We start from the raw sequence: 21,473 nt of genomic DNA on the forward strand, positions 1-21,473 counted from the left end.
ATGAGCGCTTCTGCGTGTGCAAGCCAACGCTGGAAGTCTAGTAGTCCATTGCCTAGTTCATGAAGGCTTGTAGTTGCAAGTTTTGTAGGCTATTGTACATTTTGTAGGTTGACCGCAAAAATGGATGTTGTTGCACCCAAATGCATCGACGTCAAAATGTCTAGGCCAATGACAATGATTGGGCATTGCAGGGCTGAGCTGGAATCACCAAATTCTAAATGCTGGGCTGGAGTTGCAATGCTAGCCCTTAATCCTCACCCAACCCTGGCCTTGTAAGACTATCATGCTAGTGGTGCTGTGTGAGCTTATGGCACCCATAAGAGGGCTTCCTTGCGTGGCTTTTAGGGATGAGTATGGAAGCATGGAGTTGATGTGGGTTAGCTTGCCCAGGTTCACAACCACCACTGAGAGGGCCCCCACTTGGTAGACATTATTTTCTTGTGTAGACGTCCGAGTCGAGCAACTGCATTGGGCCAAGTCGGATAACGCTGCTGCTTTCCAAATTTTCAGAATGTCCAGGCAGGGGTGTGTGAATGCGCCGCCCTAAGTCCTAAGGTGGCACAACACACACAACGCACGTGTGGCTGCATGGCAGCTCATCATCTGGGGACCTTATTAATAACGTTTACCACCCACGAGGGAGAGACTCCTATTGATTGGCAAGCAGAGTGTCGTCCATTCTTGATAACTCTGCCTCATCACCCACTCTTCTTAATTTCAAGCGAAGCCTCGCAGTTACTACCATTAGCTTCTAGTGCTCTTATCATCTATCGGATCGACTAGCACATGTTGTCGTCCTCCTCCACACCCTTCTGTGCTTTTGCATCCTCATGGGCGCTTGCCAGTCTGCTCCTCATGTTCCTCAGACTAGCTTCCACGAATTCACCGTCAAGGTTCCGTTTCTTTTGCTGCGTTGCTTTGCTTGTGCGCTGAGCTTTAGTGGGATGCTTCCATTTCCAGCTTATCATCATCAGTCCATCTTTCGCGAGCATTTGCATTAGTATCGGTCTTTCTCTCACTTTCTTATTATTTTCTCACGCGTGAACGTACACGTTTATACCTGCAAGTTGGGTTTTGCTTGGCTGTTGGCCCTGGCCTTTTTCATTTCATTCAGGATATAGCCGGCAAGAATGTGGACCTTAGTATGTACAAGGGCAAGGTCCTTCTAGTGGTGAACGTTGCTTCCAAATGGTAAGCATGTTGCAGCTTTTCGTATCTGGAACACCCTCAACTTGAATTGAAGGGTACTTACTTCAGTGTTCTATTTACGGAGCAGTGGCTTTACAAATAGCAACTACACCCAGCTTTCAGAGTTGTATAACAAGTATAAAGATAAAGGTAAGCATGCACTCGAACAAAATCAAAGACTCCGAAAATGTCAACTGAATAAGATCGAGCATGTTTAGCTCTATTTGGTTTCTATATACACAGATTTCGAAATTCTGGCCTTCCCGTGCAATCAATTCGGCTCACAGGAACCCGGGACCAATGAGCAGATTCAAGAGTTTGCTTGCACGAAATACAAGACAGAATTTCCAATATTTGACAAGGTGGCGAATCGTTTGCTGTGCTTCCATATGTATGCTGTACTTTTATGTGGAGACTTCTCAGGTGATTGCTCTTGTGCAGATAGACGTAAATGGTGAAAATGCAGCTCCTGTCTATACCTTCATGAAGTCGAGCACGAAAGGCGGACTCCTTGGGGCGCGCATCACTTGGAACTTTACCAAATTTGTGGTTGATAAAGATGGTCGTGTTGTGAGTCGATATGGGTCCTCCACCTCACCTTTAAAGATAGAGGTAGGGCATGCTCTGTCTTGCCTTGTTTTGAAATCGCATTGGCGCCGAACGATCATATATCCTTTAGAGTCTCATTTTAGCTTATCTTTTAACAGTAGATTTTTGGTGCCGATGGTGGTTATGCGAAAGCTAAAACTTCTGTTGCCACGTCTTGGTGTTTCTTACAAGGTTTTATAATAGACTCTTGTAGTGAAGTAAGATCAAAGTGGAAGACTAAGGCCTTACAAGGATCGTATAGGCTGCCCCTAAGAGTGTGAAGAGTTCAATGTTCCATTGTCTTGTAGCAAAGTCCCGTTGGAAAGCCTTGGTCATGCCTTATGCCTTGTCCAAAGGTTTCCCTTAGACTTAGAAAGTGCACTTTTAAAGGCAAAGCGGCAATGCCTTCGTGCTTCTTTGGCATCAAATGCTGCTTGAGTCTTTGACCTTTCTCATTAGTAGGAGACGTGTGTGTTGCCACACCTATTCTTGCACATATTCTCAAGTCCTTAAATGGTGTTTTCTCTTAAATGCTTGTGCGTTTGCTAAAATTTCCCACTTCACAATCTCTTTGACTTGCGTTGGATCCAATCGAGTGATGAGTCAACCACGTCCATTGACACTCGTCACCCTATCTTCACGCATACATGTGTGATACCTGAACTTCACATGACCACATGTAGGCTTCACATGCATGGCAATTCCACTATCATAGGTTGTGATCAAGCTCAATGAGCGGTGTATGAGATCTATAAGATGTACATGTATGCAATTGTTTGAGGTGTGCAATACAGTGTGTCTTTTGTTTGAGACAAGTATCTTCATCGTTGTTGCTACCTTTGTTGCATCGTCGTTTAGAGATTCCAACATTGGTATTAGAGCTTGGTCCATCTAGGTAGTCACTTGTCCTAGCAAACTTGTTCGATTAAGTTCCGAAAAGGTGGCGGCCACCACGTCTAATTCCACTCTTCGGTTGGTTCTTGTCTTCGATGGCTTTGGATTCGAAGCCTGGAAATGCATTATGACGTTGCGCTTGAAGGGAGAAGGCTACTACACCATAGTAGCTGGCAGTGAGAAAAAGCCTGACAATCAAGCAAATTCCGGGCATTGACTTCACAGATACATACGTCCCTGTTGTGAAGATGCAATCCCTTCGGGTCATAATTGCATTGAGCGCTTACCATAGTCTACACCTGCACCAAATGGACGTAGCAACATCCTTCTTGAATGGAGTTCTCCCTGAAGCCCAACGAGTTTACATGAGACAACTTGAGGGGTATGTTCAAACTGGTAATGAGAATGGTTTACAATTGGATTTTGGATTAGGAGCTAATCAACACATTACATATCACCGTGATTGGTTTGTCACGTTCAAGCCATGCACCATCAAGCATAATGTTCATGATTCGGAACATCTGATTGTAGGAGTTGGTGACATAGAGTGTCGTCTCCTCATGATATTTTTCAACCGTCTGGGGTATTGTATGTTCCAAATCTCAAACGTGATTTGATTTCCATTGCACGACTTTGCTGATATGGGAATGGCAGTAGAATTCGATGCTAATAGGTGCACAATTCGCAATGAAAGTCTCACGGTAAATAGTTGCTCGTGGTGTACGTTGACAGTCCTTGCTCATAGATGCTAATGAGATAAAGAACGGGGTAATTCTGGCCACAAGCAAAAGCATTGCAGACCTATGGCATCAGAGGTTCGCACACAGCAACATCCAAGCTGTCAAATACATGCACAGTCATGGTTTAGTGCATGGTCTAGAATGATGATCATCTTCAGCTTGGCAACTATGAAGCTTACATTCTAGACACGTGCCTTGTGCGCATGAGCCACTTGAGCTTGTCGATACTGACATATGCGGACCAATGCCGGTGCCTTCAAAAGGAGGCAGTCTCTACTATATGACCTTCATTGACAATTATAGTAGGTGGTTAGACGTATACTTCCTTAAACATCGATCAAAGGCCTTTCAGAAGTTTGTATATTATCAACACATGGTGGAACTCCAGACTGGACAGAAACTTAAGGTGCTCAGGTCAGACGATGGAGAAGAGTACCTAAGTAATCACTTTCAGGATTACTGTCGTCAACAAGGCCTTGTGCGAGAGCTCACAATCCCCTATACACCTAGCTCAACGGGGTAGCAGAGCACAAGAACAGAACTACAAATAATTATTGACGGACTATGCTGATTCATAGCCATCTTGATTCTAGTTTTTGGGCTGAGGCTGTCCATATTTCCATCTATGTGTAAAATCATCTTCCAACTACAGCTTTGCAAGGAGCTACTCCATATGAAATGTGGTATGGCCACAAACTTCTCTTAGGATGTTGGGATGCCTTGCATTTGCTAAAATACCGTCCTTGCAATGTTCCCAAGTTTGATCCTCGCAGCTTGAAAACAACCTTTGTTGGCTATCTTTTGCATCATGCCGGGTACAAACTTTGGGATTTAACTCAACAACAAATGATTCTCAGCACGGCTGAGCACCAATGTCGCTTTCTTTGAGGATACTTTTCCAGGTACTAATAACGACACCTCTTTGGATTTTATTGTTGCTGAAGAATCGCAGAGTCAAGCACTTTCTTCTACAGATGCTTTACAAGACGTGCGCCTTCTGGATCTCTCTTCATATCCTATCACCTCTCTCCCTGATGACATTGACATTCCTAGTTCAGATGATATAGCCAACATTGGATCTGATTCTATTCAAAGCTCAGAGAATCCACTACCTTCACTGAGTAACTCACAACCAGCCTCTTGCACTCCTCCGGCCTTGCCATTAATGTCCGAAGAACTAGCTTAATCTCCAACTGCTACTAATGCCATCCCCGATCAGTTGTCTTCTCTTGAGCCTATTTGTGATGATAGTTCTTTTGATCCCGTCCCCGATTACTCCACTGATTTCTCTGATGATGTACCAGATGTCCCCGAATCTTCTTCATGACTCTTCCTCCTCGATTCAAAAAACCCTCAGCCAAGGTAAATCGAAAATTCTATTATGCTGCTGAGTGTCCCTGGTTCCAAACTCAAGCTCATTATCACAATGATCATGATGATGCTGATTCGATTTCAAATGAAGAGGCAGTCAAAGGCCACCAATGCTTCACATTGGCAAAGAAAGGAAGAAAGACAACAACGAGGGTTTCTTGCTGTCCCATAGAGTTTGTGAATCATCCTTCTCTTCTTCAGGATGTTAAGGAGCAGCTCTGATCTCAGTTTGATATGGTTGATCTTGGAGAGTTGGGTTACTGTCTTGGGATGGAGGTCTACCACAATTGTGACGTTGGCATTCTTCATCTGCATCAGTGCAAATACATTCGTGATATGCTTACCAAGTTCAGCATGCCTCATTGCAATGCAGCCGCCACGCCCATGGAAACCAACACCATTTCTGTTCTCATTAGCCTTTCCGTCCCATCTGCTCATACTTCTTTTCCATATAGTAGTCTAGTTGGCAGCTTACTATACACTATGGTCTGCTGTCGATCGGATGTTGCTTTTGCAGTCATTGCATTATCCCAACATAGTTCCTCTCCATATTCAACTCATTGGTAGATGCTTAAGCACATCCTTCGCTATTTGCAAGGTACTCCCGATCCTGGCCTAACCTTCCAATGTCCAACTGGTGCCGGTCTTCAGTTGCTACCTCCTCTGATGCTAATTGGGGTTCTGATCAATTCACTGGTCGATCTGTCATTGGTTGTTGCTTCTTGCTCAATGGAACTGTATCAGCTGGTTCAGTAAACCAGAGAATGTGGTCGAGGCTGAGTATGTAACTGCTTCCCTTGCTTCTTGAGAGGTTGTTTGGCTTCGACGCCTTCCTCTTGATCTTCAGTTGTCTCTAGACCTTTCCACTCCACTTTGGTGTAACAACCAAAGTGCTATCACACTTACTAAAAATCCAGGCTTACATGCACATACCAAACACTTCTCTCTATATTATCATTATATCAGGAGCTTGTCAAAGCAGGAGTTCTCACAGTTCAGCATCTCTCCACTGAAGACATGATTGCTGATCTGCTTACGAAACCCCTACCTCGTCCTCGGTTTTTACATCTCCGATCTCTTCTTGGCACATCCTCTCCCTTCGCAAGGTGTCGCATAAACAAAGTTTCCTTGGACGTGTTTGAGGGAGGGATGATGAGTCAACCACGTCCATAGACACTTGTCACCCTATCTTCACGCAAGTATACATGTGTTATGCCCGAACTTCACGTAACTACACATGTAGGCTTCAGATGTATGCCAATACTATGCCGCTTTTGCCAGTACATCATATCCCTGCCACATGAAAGAAGAGATTAGAATGTATGCAAAATGTATGCAGCAAAATCATATTTGACATTGATATCTTTGCACCACACAGAGCTCGTGGCATTCTACTATCATAGGCTGCGATCTCTCTCAATGAGCAGTGTATGAGATCTATAAGATCTACATGTATGCAATTGTTTGAGGTGTGCAATATAGTGTGTGTTTTGCTCGAGTCAAGTATCTTCATCGTTGTTGCTCTCTCTGTTGCATTGTATTTGTCGTCTAGATCAGCTTGCATCTGATTCCAACATCGAGCTCGTGAGGCATTGACAATGTATCCCAAGTCATTGGTTTTTTCAATGAAAAAAACTTTTGGTTTTCATGTATAGATGCTTTGTCTTGAGGAGCCCTATCACTTGACAGAGATCTGTTTATGCTACTCCATGATCCTAGAAAAAATCTGAATGCCCTAAAAGCACAAATACACGCTTACCGATCAATGCTTTGAAAACTTGTAGCTTCATTTGGTTGAAGGTCGAGGGACTATTGGTCAGCCTTAATAGTATGATCTTAAACTAATAATGTGCCTTCTTGGTGTGGAACCTGGTCTTTGAAATACTTGCTTGGCAATTTGAACCTGGTAGTAAGCACTCTTCAAGTCAATTTTTGAGAAGAGCACTCTTCAAGTCAATTTTTGAGAAGATAGTTGCATCATTTGGGCTTGGAAATTGACTCTTCATTGAAGCCTTATTCAAAACTAAGTGATCTATAGCAGGAGATAGGCACATCCCCCGAGAGCAAGTCTCGACTAGGTGACGTCGAATCGATATGGCCCAATAAACATCTTGCCACTCATAGAAGATCTGAGGCCCTGACAGGGAGAGCCAAGCCATCGATCCCCACGTCATGAAGAAACGAGAACGAGCAAAAGTATTGAGGACCCTAGCAATTCTCATCCAAATGGCTCTCGCATGCCTGCAGTCCCATAGACAATGATGAATTGACTCATCTGCAGACGAGCACCTAGGACAAGTCTCTGCCCAAAATCTAGACCTCCACCAGTTCACTACAATCCCTCCATGCATAGAAAGCCAAAAAAATAGAGCGACCTTTCAATTTCTTTGGGATCTGCAAAGCCTTCGTAATGTTGCGAGAAACGTTTCTAGATTTTTACAGGAGTTTCTTCTAGAAACGCCTATAAATATGTAATTCTATAAAATATATACATATGGAGGGTGGATTAGGGAGCTATGGAGGCAAGCAAGGAGCTGTAGCAGCAAAACCTGAGCAGATTTGGTGCAAAAAACCACGCAGAAATGTCCCATCGTCACGTTTTTGCCCAAACAATTCGCTCTAGTAGCCACGTTTCGCACGTTTTGTAGAAACGTTTCTTCGTGTTTCAGTGTCCCGAAATGCATTTTTTGGTGACACTGAGCCTCTGCCAGAAGACCCTTTGTAAATCAATGGATACCTAATAATTATCCCAATGAGGGGCCTTGGAAGGTCTCCAACATCTACAGCTGATCTAGAACTTTCTGGCGTTATTGATCATGTAACCAAAAAAAGGACGGCTCTTCTCTTGGTTCCCTACAACAATCCATAGGGGTCCCATTGAAGAAACTTTATGGGGACTCCTCCAAAGAGCCACAACCTCCAAGAACCCGAAAGAGAGAGACGAGGGCTCGGATCAATATGCCATGCAGAGTCCTTGCCCTGATCCAAGAAGCCTATGATCCTGATAGGCTGAAAAGGCATGCCCAAAAGAATACCCTAAGAAGAAATAACCAGCATGGCACCAAACAACGGGACTGTCATCTGTATCCACTCAATCAAGGGGAAGGGCTGCATCAATCTGAAGTGTGCACAACCTCAAAAAGCAAGAAATCATGTAGTGGTCTTGTGAGATCTACTCTTTAAGCCTCTAGCTTGCTTTGATATCAATGCAACACACTTGTATGATCTCCAATTGGAAATGACGCTAGGATGCTCTCTTTTGAGTGTGGCTATGGAAGACGCCTCTTGGACTTATGCTAAAGAGGGTTTTCATGCTTAGGTAAGGCTGTGCTATGCCTCCTCTAGAAAAATAGAGCAAAAGTTTCTCGATGATTATAGTTGCACATTGCTTCTTTATTTTAAGTTTGAAGAGTAGGCTATCAACAAATTTTGGAGGAAAAAGGTCTTTGTCTCCAATTAGGAAGGGGAGTCGTGAACATGTTTGTTAAGTACATGAGTTAAATTGATAAGAAAGCTAGACTTCTTTACCTTGTTGGATCATGGGAAATGTTACCCTTTATGGAGGAAGCTCTAGCGAGCTGGTGATAGTGGACCAAATAGGGGAGGTCTTCTCTCTCTCTCTCACTCGGTCTAGTAGGGGTGCCCATTGGTCCCTTCTTTTCCTCTTTGTTTCTTAGATCGGAGGAACTAGGGTTGGTAGGGAATGCATCTCAAAACGAGGGGGAGTTTTGGACTCGGAATATGCTAATGAGATGGCTATATGGTGGAGGGCTCAAGAGCGAGCTTAGAGATGGTACCCGATCATTGGAGAGGTATTACTTGGCACCAATTGGAATAAGCTAGTAGGTTCTCCCATTGGCTCTATCATAGATTTGGACTTTAGGTGGATTCCCTTAGCCCCAAATAGTGTGATACCTAAGGGGCCAGATTGGGATGATATCACAGCCAACAGATAGCTCCGACCATGTGAGTGTGCATTATTTTAGAGTTTTACTAAACTTCACTTGCAGATTGAGCTTTGATGGTCAACAATTGCCATTGGCCATGGCTTGCTACATTGTCTTGTATTGGTGTTTTCACCGAGATTACAGGTGATACCTTAGACATATGGTCCGGACCTTTTTATGGCTTGCTACATTGTCTTCTATTGGGTGTGCTCATGGAAATCGCAGGTGACACCTTAGACGTATGGTTCGGAACATTTTATGGATAAGATTTGATAGTACACTAGGCACTAGGTGGACTTGGTATCACGAACCGAGAGATGAGCCAAGCTGATTGTTCATGGTCTCACTCTAGACTCATGAACCCTAGAAGCTCTTGCTGTAGTGAGAGCTTCTTAGGAACATCTTGTAGACAGAGGACATTTGGATAGGTGGGTTTTCATGGATACCCCATTGAATTGAGGGTTTTTCTTTGATGAGTTGATGGGGTTCGTGACACGTATCAGTAGTCCTATTCATGAGTGTAGGAAGGAAAGAGAGCGTTTGCTCTTTATTTGGCACTAGAGGTCCGTAATCAGGATGGCTTGAGTCATGGGCACATGACACATATAAGCTAGACACGATGGGATGATGAAGCAGTGAGATCCTTAGGCTTGTGGAGCCATCTTCCACTAAGCCTAATGAGCAATTATACATATTGGTGCATATGAGAGAGGCAGCTTGTGGGATGGACGAGACTGAAGCTGCCATCTTGTGAGAGGGATTAAGATGCGGGTCAGTAGATGTCATAGAGGATCCCATCACTCTGCCACTTAAGGGAGTCTATAATCTTGACATCCACAAGGTCTCTGTCAATGTCACATGCATCCTTGAATTTGGGTGCAATGTGACCAATTGGCTACACCACCAAGTGCTTAGTAGATCCCTAATAGGTGATTTTGTCGTATGCCGTGTCCCCTTTGTGCGCCCTAGTGGAGGGACAATTAGACATGAGCTACGTACGTCAGTCTCTCAAGCCCTAGGTCAGTCCTTGTTCACGAGTACCCACTAGAGAACAAAGTAGGTAGTGTTTCCTTGCTAGGTTTAAAGTAGGATAGGTTCGTGGGTGCATCCCATGGTAGGAGCCCCAAAGGCCAAGGCAGCACCAAGCAAGGCAAAATGGGCTCGGGGAAGGCGCCCTTTTTAGGCAGCCTATATCCCTACTCTGTCAGCCCATAGGGATGCACTAGCAAGCCCCTACCAACTAGCCAATGAGCTGTCTGGCTGGTCGACCAATTTGGCTGGAAAAGTAGGGCCACTACAGCCCCTATATAAGGGGGCCCTTGCCCCCTCTTTTCACATTCAGTCCTCAGCCTCTGCAAGACTATAATCAGCCCCTTTTGCAGCCCTAAACGCACTCCAGCCAGCCTCCATACAGCAGCCCAAAGGCACCGTACAGATCAGGCCCAAGGAGAGGGTGACCAGCAGCACAACAGTCTGGGATTTGGCCAGCAAAAGCAGGGAGGTTTGAGTTGTGTTTCAGCAGCTTTTCCTTGCTAGAGTAGGAACATGCACGCAGCTCATAAAATGATGAATACTCAAATGGATCTCACACTCAATGCTCAAAATAAACAACACTGTAATGGAATGAGACGAAAACAACCTGCTCTTTATTACTCAAAAGAAAGAGCTCATCTCGACGAGGCTTTTTACTTGTACAACGACAGACACTACTATCGTCTTCAAGGCAACATAAACTTGATTCACAACAGACCACGACAAACTTGGGAGTTGACTCTCGTGAGCTATTTAACACACACTATCCGTACCGGCACAGATCGATAAAAGGACTTGAGAAGTCACGCTCTTCCATAATCATAGGAGCTAGAGAACCCTAGAACCACCCACTGGAACTAAATGCCATGTGACAGCCATGCAATCTTGCCCAATCATGATCCATGCAGTCCACTATAGAGATTTTGTGTTGATCAAACTCGAACCTCAACATTGAACCACCTATCACACTTTAGAAGCCATGTCATTCCAGCCATTCCCCTTAAGGATCTTTTTACCCTCTTCAGTCTTAGAGCAAGATGAGCCCCCCATGAGGGAGGTTTCCCAACAATTCCGCCCCCTTGAACCGAATGGGGCAGCATTTTGAAAGAGACTAGAACTAACAGTGCAGCAAAATGGCTTGAACAGGAAAATCAATGGTTTACTCACGAAGAGCCAAAATCACCCTACTAATAGTCACCCACTAAGAGCCAGACTATAAAGCTAAGTGCGCACCCACAAAGAGGTAGTGCATAGTAAGTTCTCTGTCCAAAGCCTAAAAGGCCTAGTTTCGATCATCAACATCTGCCTCGAAACTTCATTATCTATAGAAGAACCCTCAATTACACAAGCATTTCCTTGGAACTTCTAGCTCTTTGTCCTTTTGTCGCTTATAGCAGTAGCACTCCTTAGTATTGGCATATATGCGAATCCTTATTCTCCTTATGTTTTCCTCTGACTATGTACGCAGGTTCTACGACGGGTAGGCTTTTCTCCATGCGCCTCAAATCACTCATCAACAATGGAATCAAATCCACAAATTCAAGTCCCTCGGAGTTTACTCTTAGAATTTGTACTAAATCAGGATACCTGTGAGACAAAGTTGAAGGAGAAATGCCTTTGAGTCTTCATCATCGACTTTGGATCCGAGTTTTGTCAGTTGCTTCAGGATTTCCTACATTCGATTCAAACATGTGCCAAGGCCTTGAGTCTCACCCATACGAAATCCGCAGAGTTCTTGTTTTAGCAGAGCCTCCGAGTTCTTCATCTTAGTACCAAATAAAAATTATAGTACTGCCTAATTGTCTGCAGGTTTCGTGACGTCTACGTTATGGAAGTATTCATGGCCCAAGGCTCTTTTTAGAATGCCTACAGCCTGTTCCCAAGCAAGTAATTTGTCAGCTTCATTGCTAGAATCCTTGGGTTTCTTTTTTCTTCCTGAGGCTCCCCAGACCTTTCTGCATGAGATATAACCGGGTGCTAAGCTGTCATGAAACGAAGTCCCGACCATTGAATTGTTGAGACAAACCTTCCACCGACTTGTCCTTCTTCCATGGATCCGTTGCGCTTGACTGTATCTTTTTAGAATAGCTACATCCAAACCCAAGCGACCAACAACTCTCTAAGGACTATAGCAAGATGAGTGCATGAGGCCCTGTAGACGACTATGCTCTCGAATTGCTCCTCACAGATCTTCAAGACTTGACAGAGAAGATACTTCGCCGACTAAATACTCAGAAAACTCTCAACTTGTTTTGACAAATGTACTCGCCCTTTTGGACCGAGACGCTCTGATACCAATTGTTAGAATATGAACGTGCTACGTAACCTCTTGCTGGTGCTTTCACTCGGGTTGTACGGGGCAGCTTAGGCGCCTGGCATGCAACTTCCTTTGGGCAGAACACCCGAGCGAGGATGGCATGGTAGACTGTGATTTTGCCACAAGCCCAGGGGGGTCTTGGCACCGGGGTTGTATGGTGCGTTTTAGGCGCCTGGTGTGCAACTTCCTTTGGGCAGGTTCTGATGGCACTCGGAAGAGCCAGGATGTTGTGGTAGATTGTGATTCTGCCACAAGGCCAGGGGGTCTTGGCATTATTGATCCAGAGATGCAGAGCAGAGCCCTAGCTGGTGGTACAGAGACTCACTCCTTTAGTGCTAACCTTCGGCATGGCTAAGTCTGCCCTTCACCTCCGGAGTGCCGAGACAGAAACTCAATATGAAAACTTTGTATAAATGGATGCTCAAGTATGTGTCGATGTGTGGATTTGTATGTGTGAGAGCATATGTTTATACTATGGTCTACACCCATTGTTGGGCGTTGAGGACGTTAGTGGGGATGTCATAGTAGCTTGTCCTTGCTATGCGTGATGGAGTTTATGGTTTTCAACCTTATGAGTGACTATCATAAGATTGAAAGTGCACTATGTTGTGTTTTTAAAGGATGAGCATGTTCTTGGATTCATCTAAATATAATCTGGTGGTACTCCTCCAGGCCATGAGCCTTGGAAGTTATTGATGCAACATGAGTTTCTCAGGAACACTCCCGTTGAAGTGTTTAGTAGCAGACGTCCTAGAGATGGATTTTCTCGGTAGCTCCTCTGATGGGGAAGGGCTCTCCCTCGATGAGAAGCCTTTTCAGGGTCGGGAAGTGCTTGACTGCAGGTCTTATTCGAGGTAGTCCCACTTGTTGTGAGTTTGATAGACAACTGCTTATGTGGCATCATGAGGTACCAGATCCAAAGGGACATATGCTTGGTCAGCGGACACATATTGGGTGGGTACAGTGGGATAGTGGCCTTGCAAGATCTTTTGGGATGTGAAGGCAACTTCCTATGGATGAGGACAGGGAGCAAGCACTCTGTCATATATGAGGTGCAGGTGCCAGGGTGGCAGAGATAGATGCAGTGATACCGGACTTGTGGTGGGAGGGATTGAGCACCACATGAACTCTGCATTATTGGTAGGGGCAGTTCTCTAGGACTGGAGTGCCTCAAGAGTCAATAGGGTACAATTCCTCAAGGTCTCCTTTGAGCGTAGGTACCACAGGGTAGGCAAGGGAGGCTTGCTGACATTAGAGCTTGACAAAGACCATTGGGATGACGAGATTTTGGATGGACTTGCCAAGAGCGCTTCAGGATTGTGGGTCGCTTGGGCAAGACCTGGACTATCGACCTAGACTTAGTTCTTTCAGAGCGGGAGGGAGCACGTTGGAGACTTTGGTTGTGGGAGGTTTGTCCTCTTAGAGATATCCAGTGGGATCCATTGGGAGTGGTTTTGGCCCACTCGTGTGTGGCTCTCAAGCAGCGTAGAGGAGGTGTCTTTTCCTACACGACACGTATTGGCTGCTGCTTGCAGCTAGAGGCATCGGCTTGGACCCCCTCAAGGGAGCGACATTGGGTAGTCCCCAGAGAGGTCATCCCCTGTTTTTGGTCGCTCCTCTAGAGCAGCATGTGATGTCGAAAGATCTCGTAGTTCTTTTGGATGGTAGCTCATGGAGGCTTGCCCATCGTCCCTTGGTTGGAGTAGATGCGGGTGGACGATAGATGCCACTCGTGTATGGACGGAGTGATGGAGATGATTCCTCACAGTCTTTGGGCCTATTCTACTGTGCATCGGATTTGGGCAATAGCTTTGAGGATAGTGACCAATACTCATCGGATTGAGTGAGACTTTGCTTGGGGGATAGCCGCATGGCTCATAAAGGGAGAGCATGCGTTCTTGATAGATCCCATCTCTCTAGCCTTTCAGATTTAGGGCTAGATCGTGGCCGAGATTGAGGCACATGAGGTGGTTCCTCCTAGCCGCGTTCGCCCAGTGCCCTCGACAGAGGATTGTGTGTGGGAGACAGTTGCTAGCATCACTGCTTGGCATATCTAGGTTGCCCGATGATGCAGTTGGGTGATGGGAGGGGTTGCCATTTGGCAGGACATCTACACTCTCCGTGCCATTTTTATGCAAGGGACTTTGGGTTCTAGAGTGATCTCCGAACGGCGGGAGCGTTTCTGCAAGGCTTGGCCTGCGGCCATTTTCTATTTTCTCATTGCGAGAGTTTTTCACTGGCTATACAGGCCACTACCTTAGTTGTTAGCCCGTGTTCCAGAGATTCCCTAGGTTGTATGCTCGGTTCTTAGGAAACAGGTGGGCCCTTTTATGGCTACAACTAGCTCTGTTTATTTTTCCATGGTCGGCACTGTCTTTTGGTATTGCCGATTTGTATGGGTTTTTTTCAAGCATAAATAGAAGTTTCTTTTCTCTAGGGGAAAAAAAGAACTGGAACATGCACGTAGCACATAAAATGATGAATACTCAAATGGCTCTCACACTCAATGCTCAAAAGAAACAATACTGTAATGGAATGAGACGAAAACAACCTGCTCTTTATTACTCAAAGGAAAGAGCTCATCTCGATCGGGCTTTTTACTCGTACAACGACATACACTACCATGGACTTGAAGGCAATATAAACTTGATTCATGATAGACCATGACAAGCTCGAGAGCTGACTCTCGTGAGCTATTCAACACACACTATCCGGATTGTGTACATCGATAAAAGGACTAGAGAAGTTGCACTCTTCCGTAATCATAGGAGCCAGAGAACCATAAAACCAACCACTAGAACTAAATGCCATGTGATAGCCATGCAATCTCGTCCAATCGCGATCCATGCAGTCCACCTACAAATCATGTGTTGATCAAACTCAAACCTCCAAGTTGAACCACCTATCACACTCTAAAAGCCATGCCATTCCAGCCAGTCACCTCAAGGATCTTTTTACCATCTTCAACCTCAGAGCAAGATGAGCCCCCCCATGAGGGAGGTTTCCCATCAGTTTTTGTAGCTCTTTTCACAGCTCTTTCTTTCAGTTTCACTTAGATCTCATCTCTTAATTCTCAGTTTTTTTCATCCCCAGTGCCATCTCCATTCACGTCTCTAGCTCATGTAGTTTTGCTGCATGCCCGTGGACAGCAGTAGCCTCTTTGATAGCTTTTCTTAATGGTCAATAACGTTAGTGTGGGCAGCATTGAAGCCTTGGTTGTGGCTAGACGGTTTCTTAATCTTTGTGGGTCAGGTCTCCATGTTCAAGGTGTCATCTTGAGAGTTGCATTCCATGCACTTTTAAGGAGTTCGTATTTACAAGTTCTTTAAATGTATAGCAAATTCTCCCCTATATTGGGGGAGGGGGCCCTCTGTGGGTTCATGGATCCAATCAGTTGTCGACTCCATTTCTCTAACTCTAATCTCTCTCCTCTCTCTATGGTTCATCCATAAATTACGGCTGACAAGAAGATTGAAAGAAGATACCTAAGGACCCGACAAGGAATTTCGCTACCTTAGGACCGTTATAGTTATGGCCATCGTTCATCGGGGCTTCGGTCACCGGCTTCCTTGCCATCAGGTCACCAACTTCCTTAACCTTCCGGCACTGGGCAGGTGTCAACCCCCATACATGGTCTTACGACTTTGGGGAGACCTGTGTTTTAGGTAAATAGTCGCTTGGTCCTGGTTACTGCAACCTCCTTTGTGAGGAGGCACCCCTTCTCTCGAAGTTACGGGGCCATTTTGCCGAGTTCCTTTTGGGCACTGTCTCAGAGAGAGACTCGGTGAAATAGACATGTCTGTGAAGATGTGGACTACCCACACCTGGACAGAAAGACCCTATGAAGCTTCAATGTTCCCTGGGATTGGCTGTGGGCTCCTCTCGTGCAGCTTAGGTGGAAGGCGAAGAAGGCTTACGGGGGGCCCGAGCCATCATTGAGATACCACTCTAGAAGAGCTAGAATTCTAACCTTGTGTCAAGACTTACGGGGCGAGGGACAGTCTTAGGTAGACAGTTTCTATGGGGCATAGGCCTCCCAAAAGGTAACGGAGGAGTGCAAAGGTTTCCTCAGGCTGGACGAAAATCAGCCTTCGAGTGCAAAGGCAGAAGGGAGCTTGACTGCAAGACCTACCCCTCGAGCAGGGACGAAAGTTGGCCTTAGTGATCCAACGGTGCCAAGTGGAAGGGCCGTCGCTCAACGGATAAAAGTTACTCTAGGGATAACAGGCTGATCTTCTCTAAGAGTTCACATCGACGGGAAGGTTTGGCACCTCGATGGCGGCTCTTCGCCACCTAGGGCGGTATTATGGTTGGGCTATTCGCCCATTAAAGCGGTACATGAGCTGGGTTCAGAACGTCGTGAGACAGTGCGGTCCATATCCGGTGCGGGCGTTATAGCATTGAGAGGACCTTTCCCTAGTATGAGAGGACCGGGAGGGATGCACCTCTAGTGTATCAGTTATCATGCCCACGGTAAACATCGGGTAGCCAAGTGCGGAGCATATAACTGTTGAAAGCATCTAAGTAGGAAATCCTTCTTTAGACAAGTTCTCCTACCAAGTGAAAGAATATCACTTTGATAGGCGAGAGGTGAAAGCACCACGAGGACGATGGGCTTCCTCGCACTAATATGTTTCCAACCGGTCGAAAAAGGGAGAGATGGTAATAATAATGAAAGGAATAACTTGGGCTCGAAGGAGCCGACTAGCCAGGGCGCATCATGGTATCGTGGCCCTGACAGACACCCAATAGTTAATTACGCTGGAAGGTGCAAAATTAATTGGAGTACGAGCGGCTACCATGGCCTCAGCGGGAGCAGCAATTGGTATTGGAAACACATCTAGTCCTTCGACAACATCTGCGGTGTGAAATTTCTCATTAGCCAAACAATCATCCGGTTATGTTACTCCAGGCTTTGCCTCAATCCCGCCTCAATAGAAGCTACTGCTCCGTCTGCCTCGATGACGGCCTCTTCGACATCATTTTTATTTCGAGGAAGGGAAGTAAAGAACAAATAGGTAAAACCTCGAGATGGGGGCTTAATGAGTTAGCCCCTCCTGCACCGATAGCTCAATTGGATAGAGTACAGGTAGGCTTTGAACCAAGTAATTAGAGGTTCGAGTCCTTCGGTGCATAACCGTTTTATTTCCGAGGGCCAATTTGCCAGCGGTGTGAAAGGAATGGCCAAACCAATCAATAAGAGTATTGCAAGTCACAGTGCTTGGACTGCACCCCTTGTCCATCATTTGAGTGGACATGAAGAGGGCCATGTCACCTTGGCCTGCCTTGAGTAGGCTAGATAGCATGTTGGTATAAGTTACAATGTCTAGTTGGCACCCCATAACAGTCATTATCTCTAGCAGTTCCCGATCTTCATTTATCTTGCCCTCCTTCCAAACCAGTTGAGGTCACAGTGTCAAAACTGCACCCCTTCTCCATCATGTGAGTTAAAATGGAGAGGACCAATGTCGTCTCGGCCTGTGTAAGGCAGACCAGATATGACATTATAAGTCACAATGTTCAGTTGGCACCCAACAGCCATGGTTTTCTCTAGCAATTTTCGAAGCTTCATCTATCTTGCCCTCCTTGCCAAGCCAATCGAAGAGTGTGGTGAAGTCAGAGTGTTTGGATTGCACCTTTTCTCCATCATACGAGTTAAGAGTGGAGAAGCCATGTCGCCTCGGCTTGCCTTGAGCAAGCCAGATATTACAGTGAAAATGTTCGGCTGGCACCTCATACTAGTCATTTTTCTCCACCGCCGTTACAATTAGTACATGTCTACCTTTCAAGCACTCACTTGCACATTAGCACCTGGAAATGTTATCGAGAGACATCATAACATAGTCAATAAGGTTAGGACGCCTGGGTTGACAGAGGAAGAGAACCAAGCCACTAAGAATTTCTTGGCAGTGATATTTGTAGCAATACATGGCATATGGGTCTATCAACTGCATAGGTAGGACTGTCGCTACTACTTAGTGCGTGCTCATTGCTACATAGATGCCAGAATTGGAAGGTAGCTATAGCCTAGAAGACAGAAAGTAAAGACTCATGACACATGAACCATGACTAATGACTCAAATGCACTGTGTTTCCGAAACGTAGCATCATTGAAGTGGCACCACACGCGAAAAAAAATATCATCGAAGCTAATGAGTGATCTTTACCTCGCCTCGTCAAAGGAAAGCCACATGACGGACAACTGGAACTGAGTACAACAGAGTGGCCTTGAAACAAACCTGCTAGGAAGGAGAGGGGCGAAGCCACCCTCTTCCCTTCGATCGAGTGGGACCCCCCTCGGGTCCCCCCTGGGTAGGGGGGCTACAGAAAGAACTCCGGGCCCCCCAAACAAAACGAGGGAGTCCCGGGTCCCGCTAGGGAGACTTTGCTTTGGGGGTAGGGGGCCCAGCGGGGAGTGTGGGGAGGTCCCCTACGGGTGTAGGCACAGTATTGATAGGAACCCGAGAAATGGCATGCGGGGTAAGCACATAACGCTTCCTCGGTCGATTTTGTGCTTAGGGCACAAAACCGACAATTACCCTCCACGGGGTAAGTTATATGATCCAGGGGGGAGATGAGACCGGAAGGAGGGGTCCGCGGGAATGCGATAGCCTGGGGTGGCGAAGCCCCCCTAGGTCCCAGAGGGAGACTCAACGGAAGGTAACCATGGGGTTGCGTAGCTTTCCCCAGCTTTCATAACCCCTATGGGGGGCCTTCGACATACGAGTCTCCCCTAGGTCGGGACGGCGAAAGGACCTCGGAAGTTGTCCCGATCGGAGCACAACCTAGCGCTTTCTCCCCGCTTTTCTTTTGCACGCTTCGAAGGTTATCCCGGAATGAAGTAAAGGAGCGCTTGTTGCGCTCTGTACTTTCCCTAGCCCTTCGGGCCTTCGACCCACGTTCGTTGCTTTGTTGGCTTTACAAACGAAGGCTTTAGCCCCGATGTCACCTAAATGCTCATGGATGGAAGTACTTCGGCAAGGCGAAAACTAAACCGTGGTAACGTTGCACCCAACACGTGGGAATCTAGAACTGGTAACTCAACTTGGAGAGCCGTGTGATGGGTGACCATCTCGCACGGTTCAGAGAGCACTTGTGTATGTGATGCAAGTGAACGTGTGCAATACAGTAGCACCTGGCATCGAGTAACTTTCAACCCTATCTATGTTCCTATGATGGCCCAAGAACACGCTTATCCTTCAGCTGTAGAGAGACCTTGTAATTGCGAGGTATCATTATGAGCTCAACATATATGAGTGTTATTTCGCGAAATAACTTGAATTCCAAAGTATTTACTTGCTTTAACTACTTATGCTGCGGATGCGGGAGCATCAACTCCTTTCCCGTGGGCTTTTGAAGAGGGAGAAAAACTTTTAGAATTTCATGAAAGAGTCTCGAGAGCCAGGATGCATGCCAGTTATACATGACCAGGTGGAGTGGCATAAGATCCGCCTTTGGGCTTGAGTGGAGATATTTTTTCATTTACGCAATAATTTGCTTCTCATATTGACGAATTGGAAGAAATATTAACCAACAACCGTATCCGGAAACAACGATTAGTGGATATTGGTACTATCACTGCACAGTAAGCTTTGGATTGGGGATCCAGCGGTGTAATGTTAAGAGGTTGTGTGACATGAAGACATCGATAGCAATATGGGGAAAGTTCCCATCAGGCAAGGGTTCTGCTTGACCCTACCCAAGCACGCTTTGACTATAAAGACTTGGTGTGAAGCCTTGAGGACAACGTCCCTCAAGATGGGGGCTAGGGTGAGCTGAGGGGGAGATGGCATAAGCAAATGTGTATAAGCCCAGTGAAGCATGACTGAGGCGAGGCTAGGGCCACCTTCGACTGGTTAGTCTGACGGACTGTGAACGGATTCGCCCTTGGCCTCTGGGCACGTCGAAACCGCATGAGTTCACCAGGGTAGAGCACGGTCCACCGAAATCAGCATGGGTTAGATGCCATTGATGGAACATGGTAAGCCCATATTCATCTGTGCGTTCGTAAGGGCTAAGCACATAATGAGATGTGGGTGGAGGAAGACCCGAAAAGCAAAGGCCGAGCCACCATGGCTTGGATAGGGGTACATGACCTGCATTGGCCCACTTGGGTAAAGTGGCTTTCACCATGAATTGATTGAAGCAAATCCAGAGGCAGCTTGGCTTTAAGCACAGAGTTTAATCGGGCGAAGTAGCGCTCTGAGGTAAACAACCTGCCTTCTGTAAAATTGTGATGGTACGGAAGTATGGAGACCTGGTAGCACACCTACACTCACATACTCCTTGCATAGGACTCCAAGCCCATAGGCATACACACAACACATCAAATTGCCCCTTCAGGAACACTAAGATGCTTCACTGTGGAAGACTGATGCATGAGAATGTTGATCTATGAACTTTTATAAACTTGAGCATGAGTTGAAAAGCTAAGAAATATGGGCTGCCTTTGTGGACCTTATGCTTAACTTGCTCAGTCTGTAATACTCTTTAAAAAAAAAATTTTGTACAATATAATCCAACCTAAGTGCAGATATTAGTGTTCTCTACAAATGTCTAGGGACGATTTGATTTAACAAATCAAACTTGTAATAAGAGAATGGTAGCAACATACTAGAATATCCAAGAGGCTCAAGAAACAATGCCAGAAATAGTCAGCAAACTGACTTTACATGGGTGGCATGATAATGTACGGGTACTTGGAAGCACAGTTGCTCCCATCTTGCTAATCATACTTGTTATATTTTGAGCTTGGGATGTGTGAGATGCATTTAAGTACGTGAGAGAGAGAGAGAGAGAGAGAGAGAGGCTCTTGCTAATTTGACTGGTACTTTCAATGGAAGTTTTATTTAAGTAAGATTAATCTTTCATTTGCAACTTTTTTTTCATGGGGCACTCTAGGAAGAGGTAGCATTTATAGTGCTGGAGACAAAAGAAGTTACTGATTCAATGTATATTTTGTTTTAACAGAAGGATATCAAGCAACTCTTGGGGATTTAATGGACTTTGGAATAGTTTTTGAAGTAGAGTTATCTCATTTATTTATTCATTAGTTGACATGAGAATTTATCATTTTACTATATATATATGTATATATGTTGTTAATCAAAGGATATCAAGCAACCATCAAAGATTTGAATGAAGCAATGGTATTCTGTTTTTAAAATATTTATAGCTTGAACATAAATGTATTCAATGATAAATAAATATGTTAAAATTTGTAGTAAATGTTGTGACAAATTAAATGCAACTAGGGGCCTCATCCATATGTATGTTATAGGATTGGGTGTACATTGGGTGTATGGGATGATTGAAACTCCATGGATAGTTGGCAATGATGGTTACACTTGTTGAAGTGTGGAAAGGTGGAGTTCTGTTCTTGTTTTGTGGAGTTCT

At 45.4% G+C, this 21,473-nt stretch overlaps 1 protein-coding gene across 1 annotated transcript; it reads left to right on the plus strand.

The window, feature by feature from the left end:
• The first annotated feature begins 669 nt into the window (after positions 1–669).
• LOC147902130 (putative phospholipid hydroperoxide glutathione peroxidase) lies at positions 670–21,195 on the plus strand. Its single transcript, XM_087374583.1, has 6 exons — positions 670–893; positions 1,115–1,191; positions 1,277–1,338; positions 1,432–1,550; positions 1,630–1,800; positions 21,048–21,195. Exons 1-6 carry the CDS (start codon positions 831–833, stop codon positions 21,075–21,077), a joined length of 522 nt encoding a protein of 173 aa, XP_087230709.1. The 5' UTR covers positions 670–830; the 3' UTR covers positions 21,078–21,195.
• The last annotated feature ends 278 nt before the right edge of the window (positions 21,196–21,473 follow it).

The sequence above is a fragment of the Dipteris shenzhenensis genome, chromosome 5 (genome assembly GCF_047967505.1).
Source record: "Dipteris shenzhenensis isolate YYH24624 ecotype China chromosome 5, Dip_SZ_1.0, whole genome shotgun sequence".
Classification (NCBI taxonomy): Eukaryota; Viridiplantae; Streptophyta; class Polypodiopsida; order Gleicheniales; family Dipteridaceae; genus Dipteris; species Dipteris shenzhenensis.

Excerpts from the sequence above, each read along its gene's own strand:
- LOC147902130 (XM_087374583.1), top strand. The coding sequence starts at position 831 with ATGGGCGCTTGCCAGTCTGCTCCTCATGTTCCTCAGACTAGCTTCCAC. Across the intron at positions 1,551-1,629 it reads AATTTCCAATATTTGACAAG|ATAGACGTAAATGGTGAAAA; the intron begins GTGGCGAATCGT and ends GCTCTTGTGCAG. Across the intron at positions 1,801-21,047 it reads CCTCACCTTTAAAGATAGAG|AAGGATATCAAGCAACTCTT; the intron begins GTAGGGCATGCT and ends TTGTTTTAACAG.